A 22,268-nucleotide genomic window follows, 5' to 3' on the forward strand; every position below is an offset into this window, starting at 1 on the left:
ACCTTTGAAAACAGGCACAGATACTGTCTCATTAACAAAGGTGGTAAACCTCAGCTTCCCCCTCTCCCAACCTATTGCTTTCTTGAGTTTCTCCCTCTGCTGTTGTTGCTCTCTGCATCCCATTTTCCCCATCTTTTCTTTTCCCTGGTGTTCCACTATTTTTCCATTCTCCTTTTCCACATTCTTTTTCTGTCTTGCTCACTTACATATCCTGTCACACACCAGACTAACCTGTCCCTGTCTCGCCTCTTCCATCAAGGCTGTTCTCATTTTCTCCATCAGCTTCATTTTCCCCAGATGTTCTGTTTCCTGTCTACATTGACTGACACCATCCAAGTTGACTAGATACTGCAGAAAGCCAGACCTCCTGATGTGTGGTTGAATGTCTTGGCAATAGCATTAATGCATGTCAACAACAGGTGTAAGGAGGACAGAGTAATGGATGGCATCTGCAATTTTCCTGTATATGATACAACATCTTTAAGCAAATCCATATTAGGTGATGAATGCTGTCAATAGCTACATACACTTACGGCTTTCAGTGACAATAAATCATAATAACACACCATCACATCATCCTTAAGATAGATCCTTTGCTGGTGCTAATTAGCCTGCTCCCATTAATACCACCTGAAGATTGGGGTGAGAGTGATTTTTTTTCCTCTCTGTCACTTGCAACAAATGACAGTTTAAAATAGGAATGTACTTTTAAATTACTTATACTGTAATCATGGTTAGTAGGGCCATGCAAAATTTTGACCACTGTTTCATTTTGACGCTGTTTCGACTCATTTTGAGTTCAAAACAGCAAAATTGAAATGAAACAAAGGCTGTTGAAATAGCCTCAAAACAAAGAAATTTTGAAAGTCAGAATGTTTTGACCATAGCACTGGGGATGGAGAGGCAGCCCAGCTAGGCTGACTTCCCATCCCTGGTGCAAGATCCACCAGGGGGCCATCCCCCGTGCTAGATTGCGGGCCTTGCTAGATCGCAATGGGTGGGAAAGCAGCCCAGCAGCTGGGCTGCTTTCCCACCCCTCCCCCCCGTGATCTAGCACTGGGGATGGAGAGGCAGCCCAGCTAGGCTGCTGTCCCACCCCCTGCGTTCTAGTGCCAGGGATGGAGAGGTAGCTCAAATGGGTGCTTACCCAACCCCCATGATCTAGTGTGGGGGATGTTGAGGCAGCCCACCTGGGCTAAATTCCCACCTCCAGCTGGTGTTGGACAGTCAGCATATGGGAGAGGCCTCATACAAGTGACTGAAAGGCTGGAAAACATACCTGACAGTGAAAGAGATAAATAGTTTGGTCTGTTTTGTATGTCATAGAAGGTGACCAAGTCTCTTGCTGATCTTGTATAAATACGTTTCCAGAAAGGGGATAGTAGGTACCATCAGGCTGCACCCTACCAGAGAAAGGCATAACCAGAATCCATGGCTGGAAGTTAAAGCCATACAAATTCAATTTAGAGTTCAGAGTGATAGGGATTAACCACTGCAACAAATTATCAAGGGATGTTATGTATTTTCTAAAGTCAAGACTGGAAGTTTTTTGGAAAATATCCTTTCATCATTAAACACAAGTTAAAGGGCTCAGTGCAGAAGTGACTGGACAAAATTCTATAATTTGTTTTCCAGGAGGCCAGACCAGAGGATATAAGAGGGGGAGTCACTGTTCCCCCGTACACTGCCAGGAGTGACCAGGAATAACGGTCACAAGCTGGCAGAGGGAAGGTTTAGGCTAGAGATTAGGGAGCACTATTTCACGGTCAGGGCAGCTAGGATCTGGAACCAACTTCCAAGAGAGGTGGTCCTGGTTCCTACCCTGGGGGTTTTTAAGAGGAGGTTAGATGAACATCTTGCTGGGGTTGTTTGACCCCAGTATTGTTTCCTCCCATGGCAGGGGGTCGGACTAGATGATCTATTCAGGTCCCTTCCGACCCAGAGTCCAGAGGAGAGCCACGCGCATGATCAGAGGTCAGGAAAACAGATCTTACGATGACAGGCTGAGAGCTACGGGACTCTTTAGCCTGGAAAAGCGCAGGCTCAGGGGTGATCTGATGGCCACCTATAAGTTTATCAGGGGTGACCACCAGGATCTGGGGGAACATCTGTTCACCAGAGCGCCCCAAGGGATGACGAGGTCGAACGGTCACAGACTCCTGCAAGACCGTTTCAGGCTGGACATAAGGAAGAATTTCTTTACTGTCCGAGCCCCCAAGGTCTGAAACAGTCTGCCAGCGGAGGTGGTTCAAGCACCTACATTGAACACCTTCAAGAGTAAATTGGATGCTTATCTTGCTGGGATCCTATGACCCCAGCTGACTTCCTGCCCTTTGGGCAGAGGGCTGGACTCGATGATCTCCTGAGGTCCCTTCCAGCCCTAACGTCTATGAAATCTATGACCCTAGAAACTATGAAACTATGCACCTTCTCCAGTCCTTTGATTTTTTTTTTAAATATAGAACCAGACCTCGATTTTAGGTTTCATCTGACTAACATCTTTTATGAAGGTAAAATCATCTACTTAATTATAACTCCAGATCACCTTAATGATACATCCAAGTTTCACAATAAGAATTGACATTCCACTGTTGTCTATGGTGACCTCTCCTTAAAACTAACACGAATAACTATGTCTCTCTCCTTCCTTCTCTCCTTGCTGCTCTTAAGGTCCCCATTCTATAGCTATGGCCAACACTATTCCTAAACTTTGCATTTGGCTGTATAAAAAGCGCACTGCTTTTGAATGGACCCAATTAAACAAGCAAGCCAGATCACCCTCTTGGACTCTTTAATATTCATCTTGGCCCAGTGAAGGGAGTGCATGGGCTGCAACTTTAACGTATTAGCTAATGTTTTTTGTATTGAATTATCCTGTGTTGGCTTCAATAGAAGCTGCTAGTTATTTAAAACTTTTGAAAAGCAAGTGACTTTATTTTGATATCCTGATACAGATTTCAGATGCTAACTTAAGGCATTTGGTTTTGAAAAGTCATGTTCTATGACTGATTACTGTGTATTTCTATAGCTCCTTAGTGGGAAAACTATGGAATTCTGGAAGTTGGTAGGAAAGCAACTGTAAAACGATATCCATGTAGCTAGGTAACATCAATATTGTGCAGTTACATTGACCATTGCTCCATAGATTATATGCAAATTTGAACCTATTAGTTCATACTTAGGAAAAACACACAACAAATAATGAATGATAACAATTTTTTTCCCCAAAGTGGGTTAGATATGTCTTAAGGACTATTCATCTTTTAATCATGGGCACACACAGATTTAAGAGTCATTCACCACAGGAAAAAATTATGATGAGCAAATTGAAGTATAAAGAACTTATTTGAACACCTATGAATTTCTAACTCTTCCTTTGGAACTGTGGGTAGTTAAACCAGCCCGTAGAGGCTCCTCCAAGGCGCCACATCAAGTCAGCTGCTTGATCCCTTACAACTAGAGATGCTTACTGAATGGAAGGACCATAGCAGTCATGTATGAATGAATTGCTCCAGGAACAAAGTGCTCAAACTGCAGTTCTCAGCCTTTTTAAACTAGAGGGAACCTCCAGATAGACTTGAGGCACCCCTCAGAAAATGCCAGCTCTTAATTTTCACTCTTCTTTTGCCTACAGAAAAATAATCTAGCAGTTTTTCCATTGCAAAGAATTCAGAAAGAAGAAAGACCACAACTATAGATTTCGATTTGAATCTCTAGATTTATGGTGTGAATCATGCCATGGCATGCTGGTAGAGAATCACTTGCCTTTATGATCTTAGGGCCTGCTTTCACTGGCAAGTCTGCCTGATGGTAAGAAATGCTTGCAGGTTCAGGCCCATGCACAGTATAAAAAATACAATGCAAACTCAACACAATGGATGCTGAACTCTGCCATCAAGGACCTGAAGAGTTAAGGAATCTAAAAATTAACTGACAATGAATACTGCATTCTAACAAACTTCTAATTGATCACATGGGACTACATCTTCAGAAAAGCCTAGGACCAGATTTGCAAGTATTCGGTACACACAACTGGGACCGGATTTTCAAAGAGCTTAGCATCAGCAAACCAAGCTTTTCAAGAATCTGTTTGCTTTTCTTCTCTAACTGGTAAATGAGTTCTTTTGAAAATCTAGCCCCTTGGAACAGAACACAACATTGTCGCAGTAGTGTTTGCGTGCCTAAAAGTGCATGTGCACACACACAGTGTTTATTATTACTTTAAAAAAAGCACAACAGAGGAACTAGACTGGTTGGTTCATTTATAAGATCTGATCTTAAATGTACAAGAAAATATTCCCAGTCTAAAATAAACATTCTTGACACGGCCCCGACCAACATTAAAAGGCAAGAAAGCTTTTCTTTCTCTCTCTGCTGCGGTAAGGCTCTTGACAGACATATTTGCATCTGAACAGCCAGCTTTTGCCTGCCAGCTATTCTGAGGAAGCCAGCCACACACAAATGCTTAAGCTTGCAAAAGAATCAGGCAGAAACTTCAAGACCCTGCTACATGTTCAAATGAAAGCTGGATACAAACCAGCTATAAAGTTGTCACACCGTTCCCAGCACTAACTTTAGAGCTAGCGGACTCTTCTTATAGCTGCAGAGTCATTTTTGTCCTGTAATAATGACTGCATGTATGGCTTGTCTGAATTTATTGCATGACTATTGTTTATTGCATAACCAGTTCATTGAGCGATGATCACTTTGCATTTGCAGCCCCTATTTGCACCTGTGGCTAGTCTAAATTTATTGCAGGATTCACCAGTCAATTGCATAATATACGCAACGTGTAGCAGGGACCTCAAGAGGAGCAGATCGCATCCTGCACATTTTCCTTTCATAAAAGTAGGTTGGTAAACCCCGTGCCCTCAGCACCGGCTGGAAGAGCCTGCACTGATTTCCAAGCACCTGCAAACAGCTTCTGCAAATACTTTTTTTGAGTTTTTGGCAAAAAATGTCAGTTTTTAGTTTAGTTATTGTCCACGTTGTAGTTATCTTCCATGTTTCAGGGGTGCAAGTTGTAGTTGTTTTCTTAGACCGACTGAAGTAGTTGGAAAAATTCAAGATTTTTCAAAATTAGAGTTTTCCAAACTATTTCAGTTAGTCTAAGAAAAGACACCAGATTTACCCAAAGACCCTTGCCTGCCAGGTGTAGTTAAGGAGGCCAGGCTGACCCCCCACTATCACTGAGGCCACTGGGAATAGCCCACAGGAGAGACATGGTAGATTACGCTCCCTGTCCCCCGCACCACGCATGCGCAACTTCCCTTCCGCTCTCCCTTCCAACCCCAACCCGTCAAGGGACAGCCTGCAGCACGCATGCGCTTCCCGCTTCTAGGTTGTTTACTCCGCGAGTGGGCGGGGTCTGGCGGCGAGAGCGGTTGGATGACGACAATTCCGGACATGCGCGGTGGGTCCGTGGCTGTGAGGGGCGGAGGAGCGGGGGCGAGTGCGCTATGTGTGTCCAGTAGCGAGCGGAGGGGTGCGGGGTCGTGCCGCCATGAACCTGCGGGGCTTGTTCCAGGATTTCAATCCCAGGTGAGGCGGCGCGGCCCGGCCCGGCCCGGCCGGGGGGGAGGGTGGATGACGGGAGCTTCCGGTTCCTTCCTCCTTTCCCACCCCCTTCACGGCTCCTGGGGGGGCTTCGGGCCAGTTTCTGGGGTTGGGGGGTACACAGTCCTTTCAAGCAGAGAGAGGTATCCAGACTGGTGGCAGAGGTGACGATGTCTCTATGAGACCAACTAGATATTTGCAACAGCAAAAACTTGCAAATAAATAAAAAAAAAAAAATTGTCAAATCTAGTTTTCTTTATTTGCAAGCTTTTTATTTATTTATTTATTTTTGCAAATATCTACAGGCAACCGACGCTTAGTGCTGTTTTGCTATACCACTCATTTTACGTTGGTACCTGATTCCACTTGGCATTCGGCGAGTTTTGTTGTGGTGCTCGCCGCCATGGGTCATCCCAAACTTTCAGTTTCGCTTCACGCTCAGTTTATCAGGACCCAGTTGAGAGTGCTAAGCAAGGGTGTGCTTGGTAGCTGTGTTGATCAGAGATGAGAAGACCTGCAAAAAACTAGAACTCATGGTTCCAAAATGATTACCTTTTATTCTACCAACTGGGAAACAGCAAGAAAATTGTCCTTTTCTGCAAGCATTCGGGATCAAAGCCCCTTCATCATGGTCTGGGAAAAGTATAGATGATACAAGGTGGTAAAAAAGTACCCATAGGTAGGAAATAAACTTCATTTCTGCACAGAGGGAGCTGGAGATGGAAAGCCGTCTCCCTCGGAGCTGTGCTGAATAGCTTAGATGTGTAGATCAGGGACAGTTTCTTCCCTGGAGGTGCCAGATGGCAGGCAGGCAGGGAGGGAGAGAATCTTTCTTGTTGTTCTGCAATGAAGTTTAAAATACAAAATTGGCTTTTAAAATTTGGCATCTTCCATGGTTCGCTTAGCGCTATTTTGCTCTAACTCTTATTTTAAATTGATACCTGATTTCACTTAGCGCTCAGCAAGTTTCACTATAACGCTTGCGGTCACTATCTTGGGTCGTCAAATACTTGAGGTTTCGCTTAGTGCTCATTTCACTTAAGGCTCAGTTTTTCAGGAACCAATTAAGAGCGCTAAGCGGGGGTTGCCTGTAGTTAGTGTAATAAAAGATATCACCTCTGCTGAGAGTTTTTGCTTCCTTTTGCCTCTAGATCAGTATTTCCCAATCTTTTTAGACTGCAGACCAACAAACTGCAGACCAGAAGTGACTGGCATATGGCAGACTGGCAGCCAACCCTTTTTTATACTTAGCATTAGACAAGGTTGGCTGCTGGTCCACAGCATGCATTTCTGGACTTCTAGTTGGGCAGCCAGCCCTTTCCGGCCTGGTACCAGGCTGCAGCTAGGGGGTTGAGAACCTCTGTTCTAGACCAGTATGGCTACAACCTGGGAACCTGACAAAACAGAGAGAGAGAGAGATTTCAGGTCCATAGTGTCAAAAACATTGTGACCTGCTGGAGTCTTTCTCAGTTCTTTGCAACAGGAGAACTGTTCTGTTGTTTTTCTGTCATCAAAAAAGCAGTGAAAACGTAAGGGCTGGCATTTCTGAGGAGTGCCTTGAGGGGTGCCTTAAGCCTAAGAAGATTGAGAACCACTGCTGCAGACCTTTTCCTCACTATTTGAGGATTCGTAGGCTCTAGACTTATTAGATAATCTGGCCTGATTTTTCTGTACAATCCAGTGCATAGAATTTTACTTGGAATCCCTGGGTGTATGCAACTAAAGCATGCGTTGCAGACAGCCAGCCAGTCTACGTTTCAAAGAGTAAAAGGTAACTTCCTTTAAAAAGGGAAGAAAAATATTTGCCAGACTGCTGTCTTGTTGGCACCTGGTAATATGCAACTGCTTTACAATTCAGGGAGTTGGGGGGACAGATTCCCCCCCTCCCCCCCAAAAAAAAAAAGAGCCCAAGTGTCAAATTTAAATAACTTTTCCTTTCTGGTCTCAGGTTTAAGCTAGAAAAAAAAGACTATCCTGAACATTTTAGCACATGTTAAATGTACCAAATTTTAAAGGCAATGCCTTAAGCATGAGACGCTTCTGAAGTATTAAATTCTGGTAGCATTACACCGTTTAAATCGTGGAGGAGACCAAGTGTGAGTGAGGGCTCAGTTGAGATAATTGGTGGTGTGCAGTCTGTCAGAGTTTGGGAACCACTGCTCTAAAGTGTAGCCCCAGTGTGGGTGGGGGATTTCTGCAGCATCGGCCCCTGAGGTAGGAATTATTAGAGGAAGCAGGAGAGCGAGTTGAATAGTTTCACCTTTGCCCTGTCTTCCCAGGTTTGCTATTGCTATTGCTGGGTGTCTTAAGACAGTTTGGTCAAAGTCGTATAGGACAGGACGGCATCCTGGAAGTTCTGAAGAACAGGGTTCATTAAGCATGGCTAACTACAGGCTTTACGTGATTACAGTCATACTTTTAACAAACTCTACTTGATTGCCTAGAAAAAAATAGTGCAAAATGATAAATGCTTCAGACAGTATACTCATGCAAAGAGGCTAAAACAAATTAATTGCAGATGCACCATGTCAAATCCTGCTGAAACAGGAAAAGAGCTTTTATGAAGTTTGAGTGGTTTTGTGGTAGAGGTTTTTTTTGGTGAACCATAACTTGAAGTATAATTGAAAGTAGCCTAACTAAGCAATTTAGGAGTTCAGGTTGCCACTTTGTCTGCTTCCCACCCTAAAAGTTTTGATCTTCTGATAAACCTTTGTCACCCCTGCATAGTAATGTTTTGTTTGTTTTTTAAGTGGGGAGATGGGAAATGTATCTGGAAATAACCTGTAAATATTTTTAATAACATACGTTCAGAAAGTCATACCTTGACTTTTTAGTCAGCATCATAATGTGTGTTGGTACCTTGAGGTAGCCTCAGCAAATATACCACAGAACACTGACACACTGAAATTGTTTTCTGCTATTAAAAATGAACTGAGGCATTTGTGCTGAGGAGAGACAAACCAGCATTGTTACCTAAACCAGGAGGTGCTGATCTTGTGAATGTTTCTTTTATTAGGACATTATGATAATGTAGAAGTCTGGCTTAGTAGGTTATTTTGTACTACATTGTATTTCTGACTTCACTGCTGAACTGGTCATTTAATCTCTGTTCTTTATGTATTTTACATCTTGGTAAACTATAGTCATTTACTCATAGAGGTGGTGTCAAAGCCTAATTGCGTGTTACAGAGCACCTTGAGATCCTGAGGTGAAAAGTGCTTTTGGTACAAATTATTTTTGTCTTTGTACAGTAGCAAATGAATTCTTTGTGTCATTATTTTGCCTGTTTTATAGTATAATGACAGATTGCTGTGTCACTGTATTCTGAGCATGTGAGAATAGTTTTAGCTTGAATAGCTTTATAAAATGTGCTGGCAAAGCAATTTTAAAATTCAAGGTACCATTGCATTTATTTTACATTAAAATCTTTAAAAATTATTGGGACTGCAGTATCCTTGCATGATTAGTAAGTAACATTCAAGGTTCTTGATATGGATTACAGTGAGGAGTTCACAGATAAAGATTTTCTTGGTTGGTACTAGTAACTGATGATTAACCAACCATGCTGGCTGATGCCAATCTGATAACCAGTATTTAGTAGTAGTGCAAGGCATTTTAAACTGCTGACATAAACGGGTTTTTTTGTTTGCTTTGCGTTTATAACACACACGAGGCTCCTGCCTGTTCCAGCCCTTGGCGAGGAACACAGTGACTGCCTTACTTCCACGCACACTGCCCCCTTGCCCATGGCTTCTACTCACAGCCCCACTCCCTGTGCACCCGCGCTGCTGTCCTGGGCAGGCAGGGCAGACCCTCATTTGGACAGTGACATTGGGTGCGTTCGGAGCCCTAGAGCAGCCGAGCTCCTGCAGATCATAGAAGCAAGGTCGGAAGGGACGTTGTAGATCTTCAAGTCCGACCCCCCGCCTGGGCGGGAGAAAAGACTGGACTCAAATGAGTCCAGCCAGGTAGTCATCAAGCCTCTTCTTAAAGACCCCCAGGGTAGGAGCCAGCACCACTTCCCTAGGAAGTTGGTTCCAGCTCCTAGCCGCCCTAACTGTGAAGTAGTTCTTGTGGATGTCTAATCTAAATCTACTCTCTAATAATTTGTGTCCATTGTTCCTTGTCATGCCAGGGCGTGCTAGGGGAAACAGTGTCTCCCCTAAACCCTTCTGGTCCCCCCTAGTGAGTTTATAGATGGTCACCAGGTCCCCCTCAGCCTTCTCTTGTGAAGGCTGAACAGGTCCCGCAGTCTTTCAGTGGAGGGTCTGCCCTGTAGTCCCCGGATCATGCAGGTGGCCCTCTGGACCCTTTCAATGATGTCCACATCCCTCCTGAAATGGGGTGCACAGAACTGGACACAGTACTCCAGCTGTGGCCTGACCAGCGTCGCATAGAGGGGGAGGAGGATCACCTCCCTGGCTCTGCTTGAGATGCACCTGTGGATGCACGACAAGGTCTGGTTAGCCTTGCCAACCGTGACCTCGCATTGTCGGCCCATGTTCATCTTGGAGTCAATAATGACTCCAAGATCCCTTTCTGCCTCCGTGCTCTCAAGAAGGGAGTTTCCCATTCTATAAGTGTGCTGCTGGTTACTGCCTAAGTGCAGCACCCTGCACTTATCAGTATTGAAACTCATCCTGTTTATGTCAGCCCACTCCTGTAACCTATCCAGGTCTTGTTGCAGTCTTTCCCTCCCTACTAGCGTGCTCACCTCACCCCAAATTTTGGTATCATCAGCGAATTTAAAAAGGTTGCATTTCACCCCGTCATCCAAATCACTGATGAAGAAATTGAACAGCGCAGGCCCAAGGACCAAGTCCTGGGGGACTCTGCTGCCCACTTCCCCCCAGGTCAAATATGACCCATCCACCACCACCCTCTGAGTACGACCCTTCAGCCAATCTGCAATCCATCTGACTGTGTAGGCATCAATGCCACAGTCGCCTAGTTTTTTAATGAGGATGGGGTGAGAGACGGTGTCAAAGGCCTTCCTGAAGTCCAGAAAGACTACGTCCACGGTGACACCTGCATCCATTGCATTTGTGACCTGATCATAAAAGGCAGTCAGGTTGGTCTGACATGACCTGCCCCTAATGAAACTGTGCTGGTTGCCCTTGAGCATCATCCTTGAAGCTGGCCTATCACAGATGTGCTCCTTGAGGATCTTCTCTAAAGAGTTTCCCAAGGATAGAGGTAAGACTGATGGGCCTATAGTTGCCCAGGTCCTCTCTCTTCCCTTTTTTGAAGATGGGGACCACGTTAGCTATCTTCTAGTCATCCGGCACCTGACCCAAGCACCACGAGCACTCATAAAGCTGTGCCAAGGGCCCTGCAGTAACCCCAGCTAGCTCCCTCAACACTCTGGGGCGGAGAGCATCTGGACCCGCTGACTTGAACACGTCCAGCCCCTCCAGAAGCTCTCTAACCTGAGGTCTGGAGGCATTCCCCTCAAGTCCATCTGGCATCACAGCAGGGAAGTCCCGGTCCCATAATGATGCTGGGGAGAAGCCGCTTTTGAAAAGGTGCCTGGTGCCCAGCAGAGCACAGTGCCCTTCACATGGCACCGTACCTCACCTATGTGCAGCCCGACATCTGTGGCAGCCCTGCACACAGGCACCTGCTGTGTATGTGGCATTGCCATGGCACGAGCGGCAGGAGCCAGTAACAACAGCCCCTTTGTTGCTGAGCATGGTGCCCTGTGACCACTTCCCAGCACCCCCTCCTGCCGCTCGCCAGGACTTGTAGTCTGCCATGGGCTCAGGCCAGCAGCAGGGCATAGGGACTGGACTGGACTCACCAGGGTGCTTCGTGCACACAGCTGTAATTACCAGCTGCAACGAGCAAAAAAATCCAATAGCCGATAATGTCATTTCTCCTTTTATTGGTACCAATAACGAACCAGTATATTAATGCACTCCTAATACAATTATTACTTGTTGATTTTTACTCCACACAGTGTATTTTCCAGAAATGTAATTTGCTGAATTTCAGAAAATTGTCTATTTAAGCAGGTTGTATTCAAGAGCTATATTGTAGGAGGAGAAGTTCTTTAGAAGTTCATTTGTATCCCCGACATTTGCCTTACCAGCATGCTTTTAATGTATTCCATTGAAGCAATGGCTGTAGTGGTGGGTGAGGTGGCATAGAGTAGTAATGCATTTCAAGATGAATAAAGCTCATCATGAAAAGTGACTTGACTGTTTAAAGGTTGTTGGTTGTAGCTGTGTTGGTCTTTTATTAGACTAAATACATTTAAAGAAATGCAACAGCCTTAGTTTTTTGCTGTGTTAAGCAACAGTCTGGTTCAAAATTGCCATGTACAGTGCAAACAGAGTGAGTGTTGACTAAACTGAGTGTCCTTTGCTTGACAAACATTTTGGTAAAGAATCTACCTTAACTTCTGAGTTGTTTATCTTTCTCTTTTTTAATAGCAAATTCCTTATCTATGCCTGTCTGCTGCTATTCTCAGTTTTGCTTTCACTCCGTTTGGATGACAAAATACAATGGAGTTACTGGGCTGTCTTTGCTCCGATATGGCTATGGAAGCTAATGGTTATAGTTGGTGCCTCAGTAGGAACTGGGGTATGGGCACGAAACCCGCAGTATCGGTAAGTTTTGAACTCTTATTTTCCAAGTAAATAAAGAAATGCTTTTCCTTATTGAATGAGCCTCTTAAGCACTTTTTGATAGCTTATTGAATTAGTTATATTAAAAACATAGCCTGCTTGGTGGTGTTTAAAAGTAATCATTTTAGTACGCAGGTCTTGAAAACACAGCTTTTGCCTCCCTGAACACTTTCATTCTCAATAACAATTTCTTGCAAACTGCAGCGATACTATCTAGACGCATTAGATTAAAACCTCATGGGTTTATCTCTACCTTTTGTACTTATTTCAGTATAATGATTTTTAAAATTATTCCAGGTAAACAAGTGCATCCCACTCCTGTGGACCCAGTTATAGCTCTAAAGGTGCTTATTACAACATAATTTATTTCTGTATAATCCAGGGGTGTCAAATTTATTTGGCCTGTGGGCCAGATCTGGTCCGTGGGGCTCCTTTACAGGTCAGATTTGGATACACCTCTGGCAGTGAGGTGAGCAGTGGCAGTGTAACACACCTGGTTGTCTGAGCCACTGTCTTGGCTCAGGGAGCCACAGGGGTTAACACCACTGTTGCTCTCCTGCCAAAATGAATCCTGCACAGTAGGAACCCGTACCTGGGATGGACTTGTCACAGTCACTGAAACAACAAGTCCCCAGTAGGGATCCATACCTGGGATTTTGGCAGCAGGGCAAGTAATGGCCGCTGTGTCAGCTCAGGAACCTATGAGGGTTAATGTTGCCACTTGCCACTCCTGAAATCCTACCCCTCCCAGGCACTCATGGGTTAAAGCAACCTATTTTGACATCCTGGTATATCCTAACATGAAGATCCCTGTAAATATTATGGGGTTACACATGCTTAACTGGATTTCATTTACTATTTATTTCAGTAAATTTATTTAGAAAAATTCTTCTAGCCTAGGGGTGTCAGACTCATTGGTCCATCCCCTGACCAGCATGTGGGGCTCATCTGTCATGTATTGCATGCAAGTCCAGGTGTAGTTCCATGGACTAGATTTGGCCCGTGGGCCATATCTTTGACACCCATTCTAGATCATCCTTAAGTGTGTCTGCTATCCTTGGAAGAAGCTCAGCTGGATGAGTGCATGCCTTTGCTTGTTGTTTTCAAACTTCAGTTGTCAAGTACCAGATTTCCTGTTTTATTAAAAGATGAAAAGGTAGAATTTGTCTAAACTGAGATCCTGATCTTGCAGATGGCAGTAGATAGGCTAACTGTTTTAGCATCACCCTGCCTGTTGATCTTCATTTGACTTGGCACAGGTTGTGCATGCCTACAATTTAAGATTGAGACCTGTGTATTGGGTGAGGTTCCCCCTAGATAAAGAAAGTTGTCAAAGCAAAAAAGGTTTTCTTCCCTCCTGCAGTGCCGTCTAACTAAACTTTCTCCCTTGGTGTTGATACCACCCTCGTCTGTTAAAACTTAATGAATTGTAATTGCATGTATTGATAAAATGCAAGCAGCTGTTTTGAAAAGTCTCAAGCAGTAAACTAGTTGCTTTCAATATGGTTCCTCTGGTACCAAAGTAATATGCATAATATTACTAGTATAGCGCTGAAAGGACTGTATAGGAATATATTTGTAAGTAGTTTTGCAGTTTTTTGTATTGGAGTACTAAACATTCTAATGTAAAAATATTCTTATATTGCAAGCCCTACTTGTGAACTTCATAAACCATATTAATTCAGATGTGTGTTTTCATGAGAAGTACTCCTACCTTGATAACTTAAATGTGAACTATTACATGCAAACCAGTAAATTCACAATAACAAATTTTCATTTCATTACTTTTAAGCCAGGCTCACAGTCATCTTTGTCATGTTTTCCAAATTTGATCTTCAGGACTTCATAAAGCCAAGAATAAGACCAAAGACAATAATCTGTATTTATGCCTTTAATGTGGTGCCAGTTAGAGGATATGAGAAAAAAACTGAGTGCCATTATGTCAATATAATAGTAATTTGCAGACGTCGTTTTACTTAATATGTATAATAGTGAAAATGATTGCTATCTCTCTGGCATATAAAGATCACATTGTGTTGGACTGGATAATTTTATATCTTTGTCTTTTTATCTAGTTTAAGAAAACATCACTATTTTTTGTAACACCTTTTGATCTTGAAATATAATTGAATGAATTATTTCTATGTTGAAAATGTGTTATGTAAGTTCAAGATGATCTCATCGAGACCAGAAGCAGTCAGTATACCAATAGTTCATAAATTTAGAAACCATCCTGTTAAGGAGTAGTTCTATCTGTAAAAGAGAAAATGCATATTCTATTATTAAAAAAAAGTGCAATAGGCCACTCCTTATTCTGCTAAGAGAAGTTTGGGGCTGGTCAAAAATATTCCAACAGTCGGGGGGGGGGGGGCGTTTCTTGGAGGATGCTGATTTAACAGACTCGGCACACTCCATAAGAACTTACTAATTCAGTTGGAAGCTTTGATAAAAACCAGGCAGGCTGGCCTGCATGCTTTCCTGCCAGCCCAACCTCCTGCAAACTGTCCAGGGAACAAGCTGAAAAAATCGGTCTTGGTTCTCTGAAAAGTGTGCGTTAAGAATTTGCTCTTGTGGAAATTTTTGAATTTGTGTTTTGATTTGGCTTTAAAGGTTTTTTGGTTTTTTTCGTTTTATTCGAAGTTTCAAAAGAGAGCAATTCTGTTCCAAAAATTATATAAAAATGTTGGCCATCATTTGTATAAAATCAAATGTCTACATGGCACCGGATAGACATAGATTATTTTTACAGTGTTTTGGAATGTCTGCATGAGTGTGTTCTTTATACAGTTGCATGGATTTTGATTGCTCTCATATCCCTCTTTAGAGCAGAAGGAGAAACGTGTGTGGAGTTCAAAGCTATGTTAATTGCAGTAGGCATCCACCTGCTGCTGATGATGTTTGAAGTTCTGGTGTGTGACAGGATCGAGAGAGGAACTCATTTCTGGCTTCTGGTCTTCATGCCATTATTCTTTGTATCTCCAGTGTCAGTTGCAGCGTGTGTCTGGGGCTTCCGACATGACAGATCTCTCGAGGTAATACTGTATATTCATAGTAGCATTTATGACTCTGTGTGATAGAAGACTTTTTTTTTCTATACTGATCACTCTGAAGAGTGATTTATGTCAGTCCATGGATGACCAGTATTGAAATCCCAGTATAGAAATCCTTTCAACATCAGTTTTTCCTAATTAAGTTATCTTTTACTAAGAATGTATTAAATTGCATCATGTTCTAAACCTGTCATTATCCTTAACTAACCTAAAAAAACAGTGCACTACAGAAGGGTTTGACTTAAGAACTAATTTTGGACACTTAAAGTGAGTTTAGTGCAGACCTGTTTTCAGAAGATTGATAACAATTGGTAGGCTTGTTATGATATTTAAAACTCTATTGTTAAATGAGGTGACTAGGCATTTTTTAACGTGCGGGTATACTGAGTTCAGCGCGTTCCGGAGAAGAAAGAATGTTATGGAAGTGTCTGTCTGGGTAGTTTATGGATTATAATTTTGGATGCCTAGAAAATTGCTGATATTAAAACATTTTCAAATGGAGTTTCAGTCTGATTTCTAACACTTCTTAAAATGCAGTCTGTGTGGAAGTAATCATTTTCTAGCAGGTACTTGATTACCAGATAATTTACAAGACGGTAGTACAGCCAATAAATATTAGTAAATAAAAAATTGAATCCCCTCACTCGTAAAAGGGCACAGATCTCTCAAAGGGAATATAAGTTACACATCTAGAGCTCCAACTTGTTTTTCCACTACTCTTCTCCTTGCGTTTTTCATGCTGTTTTGCTTTCCTTCCATTTTCCCTCAAGTTTTACCGTTTCTGTTTGCCCTCATTAAATGGAGTTCTTCACATGCACATCACACCTCATACATCTTTACTGCAGAAACTTTTGTAATGTTGACTAAAATATGAGAGTTGTTTAACTGTAGTTATTATAAAATAGATACTTTGTGACTGGTCTAAGCCAATATGAAATAGCATACATTGTCTAATCTCTGGGCAATACTGACATCTCAAAGGTACTTTAGAAATTTGCATCTTAATTTTAAAAGAGAAAATTATTTCCTTTATTTTTTATCTTCTTTCTTAAATGCCACGGTTCTCACTGTGTGAGAGTTAATTTTTCTGGTCCCCTAAACTTCTATCTACTGTGGTAGGTCAGTAGACTTTGGGAAACAATGTTGCCAACTCAGATGACATTTCATTTTTTACCCCATTTTTTTGAGCTAATCATAGCTGTCAGTTTTCAGTACCACTTAGTGTTAGTTTTAAATACAAATTTTATTTCTGCTGAAGGCTGAAATAATGGTGAATGGAATACTAAAAAGCTTTAATTGATTATTTTATTATTATTAGTTTTAATGCAACTACTATTTATTAAAGCTGTATGGCATATTGAAGATGTCATTATCTTAATTACACAACAAACTGTATATAACATGTGAATATCCAATCTACTCAGTGCTGCTTATACCATTTTATTTTATATAGGACTGTGATTCAGGGCAGACCAGCTTGGTTTCAGTTGCACATTCTGGCTGCCCTGCACTAGCAAAATGTAATGTTTGACCTGCTGTGAAGTACTGAAGGGAATGTCATAGTGGAGAGAAAAAAAAAAAAAGGCAATAACAAACCTTAATTAAAAGTAGTTGTGCAAAGCATAAATTTAGAAATATAATGAAATAAATAAAATATAAATTTGTTTCTAATCTGATAAAATAGTGTTCTTCCTACTTCCATTTCCAGTGTAAAAAACTGCTAATATTTTTAATTGACAGGGAGTAAAGATGATTAAATGCAAAGACATATGATCCATTTTGGGGGGGGGCGGGTTTCCATCTTCAGTTTATAACAGGTAAAACTAAAATAGGTATTGTATATCTGGAAGGGCAGATGACTAATATTATATAGCTGTATGCTAGACTAAGTTGTGTTCAACGTTTAAGCACTATATGCTGAGCCATAAGTGTTCTATATTTTGGGCTGTGTGTTTATTAATAGTGCTCAGAGGTGACTCTAATGTATCTCTTTTATTTCTAGCTGGAAATTTTGTGTTCTGTCAATATTCTCCAATTCATATTTATTGCACTCAGGCTAGACGAGATCATCAGATGGCCATGGCTTGTACGTAAATTTAATTTTCTTTTATATCCTCACTTTTAGATGTGGAGTCTTTATGGAAACCTTGAATATGCTCAGCTCAGGTGTGACCTCATTTCTGTTGATTTGCTTATCCCGTAATTTTTCACCAAATGGCTAGTTCAGGAAACCTGTGGAGATAGTTTACTTTCGTCAGAGGACAGCTTTTCATTCAAGGGGATTAAGATGGTGTTGTCACCATGTACAGTCAATCTCTGATCAAATGTTAAGGAAATAACATAGAAAGAAAATTGCTGTTCAGATAGTAAGACCATGACATGAATGGGAAATGTTTGTATAGAAACAGTATTGTAGTAAATACTGGGAGATTTTTGCTTTCTCAGTTAGTATCAACAAAAATCCAGTTACTCTATAGAGTTAATCTTAAAATATACTGAAGTCTGAAACTTCAAAATGGCCCTGAAGGATACAAAATCTGCTTTTTTTTTTTTTTTGTGGACTTAGTGTGAATAGATGTCAAAGTTAATGTGATAGTATGGCCACGTGCCCTTCTTGCTTTGGAACTAGATTCAAGAATGAACCTGAAAAGGATTAAGAACCTTGTTTAGCAAAGGGATCTAGCAGAGAGCCCCCATTCATAGTGTCTAGTCCCCTTTTGTTGAAATGGAATTAGTTTGAAGTGATTTTAAATTGTTTCAGTTAATTTTGTTAAAGATCCCGTCTAGACAGGTTTTAAGAAGCTTATCTGCTAAACAAAGAAATTTAATACAGTACTTAGTGTGGTGCATGGTTCATGAAGCTTTCTTATTAAAGAAGTAATATTAAAGGTAAAGTATTGCAGATCTACAACAAATTACTTGAATCCACTTGGCAGTCTTGCTAAAAATTGCCCCCAAACTAATGGAATAATTCGCCCAGGAGGAAAAATAGTTCAGGCCATCTTTCTCTTTCAGGTTGTCTGCGTTCCTCTGTGGATCTTGATGTCGTTTCTGTGTCTGGTCGTGCTCTATTACATTGTTTGGTCTGTCCTGTTCTTGCGGTCAATGGATGTGATTGCTGAGCAAAGGCGAACGCACATAACAATGGCGATCAGTTGGATGACAATCGTTGTTCCGTTACTCACGTTTGAAGTAGGCAAATATTTTATCTCCTATGTTTGAATTACAGTGAGAATTTGAAGTTGCTTTATTAATCAGTTTCCCACATTTGCCCAGTTTTGATGTAATTAAAGATGCTTTTTAACTTTATAGAGGGAAAGATAGTTTTTAAGAAATACAGATTTTTGTCAAGTAAAAAGACAACATAATTCACACAGGCATTGGAAAGATCTTCTATTTCATATCTAGGCTATGACTTAAAGTACTTGTAGAAGAAGTGTACTTAACAGATAAATTGTGTTAAAGGTCTGAGATGAGAGGAACTCTGCATAGGTGCAGCTGCCTACTTGTTCAAACTAACTGGGTAAATTGAGACCCGGAGTTTAAGGTTATGTTTGTATTGCAATCAAATTGATATCACTTTTTTTCCCATTAGATTTTACTTGTGCACAGACTGGATGGACATAATGCTTTTTCATTTATACCCATATTTGTCCCACTCTGGCTGTCTTTGATAACATTAATGGCAACAACCTTTGGACAGAAAGGAGGAAATCACTGTAAGTATCCAAAAATATGTAGTATTAGATTTTTAAAAGCTTATGTTATCCTCAAATATTGAACATCAGAACATAGTGGATTTCTGGAAAGGCTCAGTAAAAATACTTTTTATACAAATACTTCTAGAAAGAAAAAGGACTAGAAAAAGGTAGAATGTCTAAAACAGTTTTAAGTACTCTATTCTGAAGATTTTGCAGTAAGGATTTTATGTAGGGGCCTTTCAGTGGAGTGGAAGGTGGTATGCCTTGCACTTGTGTTGGAGGTATTTTGCAGCATTTATTTGTACTACATGTTTATAAACTATGAACACTGTGGGTTCTTTCGTGTTGAAAGGAACCAAATGTAGTGTGTTATTGTAGTAAAATTCTGCCTAGCTGTGAATACACTAATAGTTGTTTTTAGATTGCAGGCAGCTTTCATGTTCAGCTATTATACAAGACATTTCTGTGCTGCAACTGCTGAAGAAATAGTATTAAGAAATTTTCAGTGCTTAAATTATCTTTTCACTATCATTGATGGTTTAAAACCTATTTAGCCCCATTACAAGGTATATCTTAGCTTCATGGTGTCTGTCTTCCAGTGTGAATGAAGCAGGCCTTATTAGGCTTTAGACATGGAAACCTTGAAGCCTGCAACAACCTGATAGAGTATTTGGATTTGGAGGCAGCTGTAACATTGGTTGAAGTCACCAGAACTTAAGGCAGGGTGGTGCTGTGGAGACTGAACCAGTCAGTCTCTGACGTGTCGCACTGCGTTGTCTTCCTTGGTTTCAACCTAACATGGCTAATACCTTTCTGCTGATTTAAAGTGCAGCTGTATCTGACTCTTTAATAAGGCTGTATGCTGTTGTGCATGTTCATGTTCTGCAGCGCTTAATGAAGGTGAACGAGTATGATACTATACTGTACCATTCAACCCAGATAGTTCCAATGGGGTTAAGTTAAATGCATCATTGAAATATGGCAGCTGACACCATGTGTGATATCACCCTTCAAGAATAACATGGGTCTCCAATAGCAAGCAGGCAGGATCTTGGCTTAATATAACGGAGGGGAGGCTTCAGTGGAAACATTGCCTCACACTAGGTTTTGGCATTATTAGTTCATCGAAGAGTGTCATGCATTAGCTAACCAACACCAGTTACTTGAATGATTTAGAATTTTGTATACCTGTGCAACAAAATACGTGATTGTAGATGAGGTGAATAAACCTCTGCTAGCTACATTAGCAGTGAAGATAGTAGACTCTGCTTTCAGCACACACTGTTGTTGCTAGCTTAGGTCTTTTGAAGACCATCGGTACCTGTTTTGCCAACCTGGGCTGAAACCCATGCTATTGCATGTGTGCTGCTATTGTTGTCTGTGTTGTGAGATTTAACTTAGCATTATATTTCTACCTCTGCTCTAAGTGCACCTTCATTTTCTGAACAGCTATACCTTTTTGGCTCCCTCCCACTCCACATAATGATCTAGCCTGACCCTGTATAATCTATAAAATCTGATGGATCTTGCTTCATGTTACTATGGCTGCAAGCTAATACAATTTGAAAGTGCAGTACTATGTATTATATATACTATATCATGTAAGCAACCTTTTGTAAAGCAGCGCTTATTGTTATTTATTTATAGGAAAGAGTTCTGTATGAATAATTAAATATAATTTAATGAGAGCTTAATAGAAGAGATTGCTTAATCGTAGTATTTGATTAAAATTTGATATCCTTAGGAGTGAAATCTAAACCTCTTACAACTTTTCAGGGTGGTTTGGAATTCGCAAAGACTTCTGTCAATTCCTGCTTGAAATTTTCCCATTCTTAAGAGAGTATGGAAATATTTCGTATGATCTGCATCATGAAGATAATGAGGAAGCAGAAGAAACACCTGTTCCAGAGCCTCCAAAAATTGCACCAATGTTTCGGAAAAAGACTGGAGTGGTCATCACCCAGAGTCCTGGGAAATATGTTATTCCACCTCCCAAGATAAACATTGACATGCCGGATTAAGGTTGTTTCAAAGGTGAATTGACACCACCCCCGTGAAACTGGAACTGGGAATCAGCAGCCAAACATATTTCATCTCATGCCTTCTTTGAATTTCTTTTAAGGATAGATATTTGTGGATTAGTAGCTTGTGCTAAAAGAATTGAAGATTTTTTTTTTTTTTTTTTTTAATATTGTTTTGAAACCTTTTCATGTTTGCTCAAAATCTCATGGAAGTTAATCAAAGTGGGAACAGTAATTGCAGTAAAGTTAACAGAAGGAAACAATCTTTGCCTAAAAATGCACCTATGAAGTCATTACTGAAGATACAACCCCCAATTCAGAAATGGGGAAATCAAATGTAGCAAGATGGGCATTGAAAACTTGTAATTCCGTGGTCTGATCTCTTGTAAGTGACATTCAGACTTTCCTACTCATGTAAGGCTTCTAAGCATTGGGTTCCCAGCGTTATGGTGGGTTTTGAATGTGTTTGTTGTTTTGTTTTTTTTAATCCATGAAGATAGGTGATTGTCTAAATTGTGAACCTTTTTATTGGATTGGTTACAAACCTGCCTGTATAGTATTTATATAAACACTTTAGCTTTGTAATATATTTGGTTCAAAGTCTAGTTCTGTACAGTATAAATATTATGTAAAAATATTTTTTTAAAAAGCCTGTATGAACTGCATATGCTAATACAGACGATTGTCTTTCAGGTCTTAAATGTACACTTGGCTTCATTTCTGTTGAAGTACGATAGGCATGTAGTAGAACATTATTAGCATGTCTTTACCTTTCATTACATATTCAGACAAGATCACTATCTAACGCCACAGGCACAGGAGTGTGGCACTTCTTACACAAGACTTGAAGGCTTTTGTTTTATATAGAAATGTATAACAGCTTATGTTATTTTGAGTTAGTAATGTAAATTATTATGTAAATAACCAGAACTTTTGCACTGGCTTGGGGGTAAATGTTAACATTGTGTTGCTCTTCTAGTTCTGTATTCAAATTTTACTGTTAAGCAGCACATTTTTCCTTCATTCTCCCCTTCAGCTGTTCAATAAAATATTTTCTTCTGCATTTTGTGCCAAACTATATTTTGTTTAAGCATTCAGCATTTGTTGGTTATACTTGCACCCATTGGGTTAGCTGTCATAAATATATCAGTGCCAAATTGCCAAAACTGTGTTATGTGTTATGTGGGGGAGCAGTGGCTTATCTCTGAATGTTTTTGGGGGTTTTTTTTCCTTTCTTCGTTATGGTGATTTTGTTTTGGTTTTTTGTTTTCGTTGGGGTTTTGTTTTTGGTTTTTGTTGGTGGTTTGTTTT

At 40.9% G+C, this 22,268-nt stretch overlaps 1 protein-coding gene across 1 annotated transcript; it reads left to right on the top strand.

Annotated features, from left to right (window-relative positions):
- Positions 1 to 5,398: 5,398 nt before the first annotated feature.
- Positions 5,399 to 22,078, top strand: TMEM185A (transmembrane protein 185A). The gene is made up of 7 exons (XM_090060092.1): positions 5,399 to 5,541; positions 11,991 to 12,167; positions 15,010 to 15,217; positions 17,238 to 17,321; positions 18,251 to 18,427; positions 18,831 to 18,954; positions 20,713 to 22,078. Exons 1-7 carry the CDS (start codon positions 5,504 to 5,506, stop codon positions 20,955 to 20,957), a joined length of 1,053 nt encoding a protein of 350 aa, XP_089916218.1. The 5' UTR covers positions 5,399 to 5,503; the 3' UTR covers positions 20,958 to 22,078.
- The last annotated feature ends 190 nt before the right edge of the window (positions 22,079 to 22,268 follow it).

The sequence above is a fragment of the Crocodylus siamensis genome, chromosome 8 (genome assembly GCF_052110815.1).
Source record: "Crocodylus siamensis isolate JL-2025a chromosome 8, ASM5211081v1, whole genome shotgun sequence".
NCBI classification, from domain to species: domain Eukaryota; kingdom Metazoa; phylum Chordata; order Crocodylia; family Crocodylidae; genus Crocodylus; species Crocodylus siamensis.

Excerpts from the sequence above, each read along its gene's own strand:
- TMEM185A (XM_090060092.1), top strand. The coding sequence starts at position 5,504 with ATGAACCTGCGGGGCTTGTTCCAGGATTTCAATCCCAG. Across the intron at positions 5,542-11,990 it reads TTCCAGGATTTCAATCCCAG|CAAATTCCTTATCTATGCCT; the intron begins GTGAGGCGGCGC and ends CTTTTTTAATAG. Across the intron at positions 12,168-15,009 it reads GCACGAAACCCGCAGTATCG|AGCAGAAGGAGAAACGTGTG; the intron begins GTAAGTTTTGAA and ends ATCCCTCTTTAG.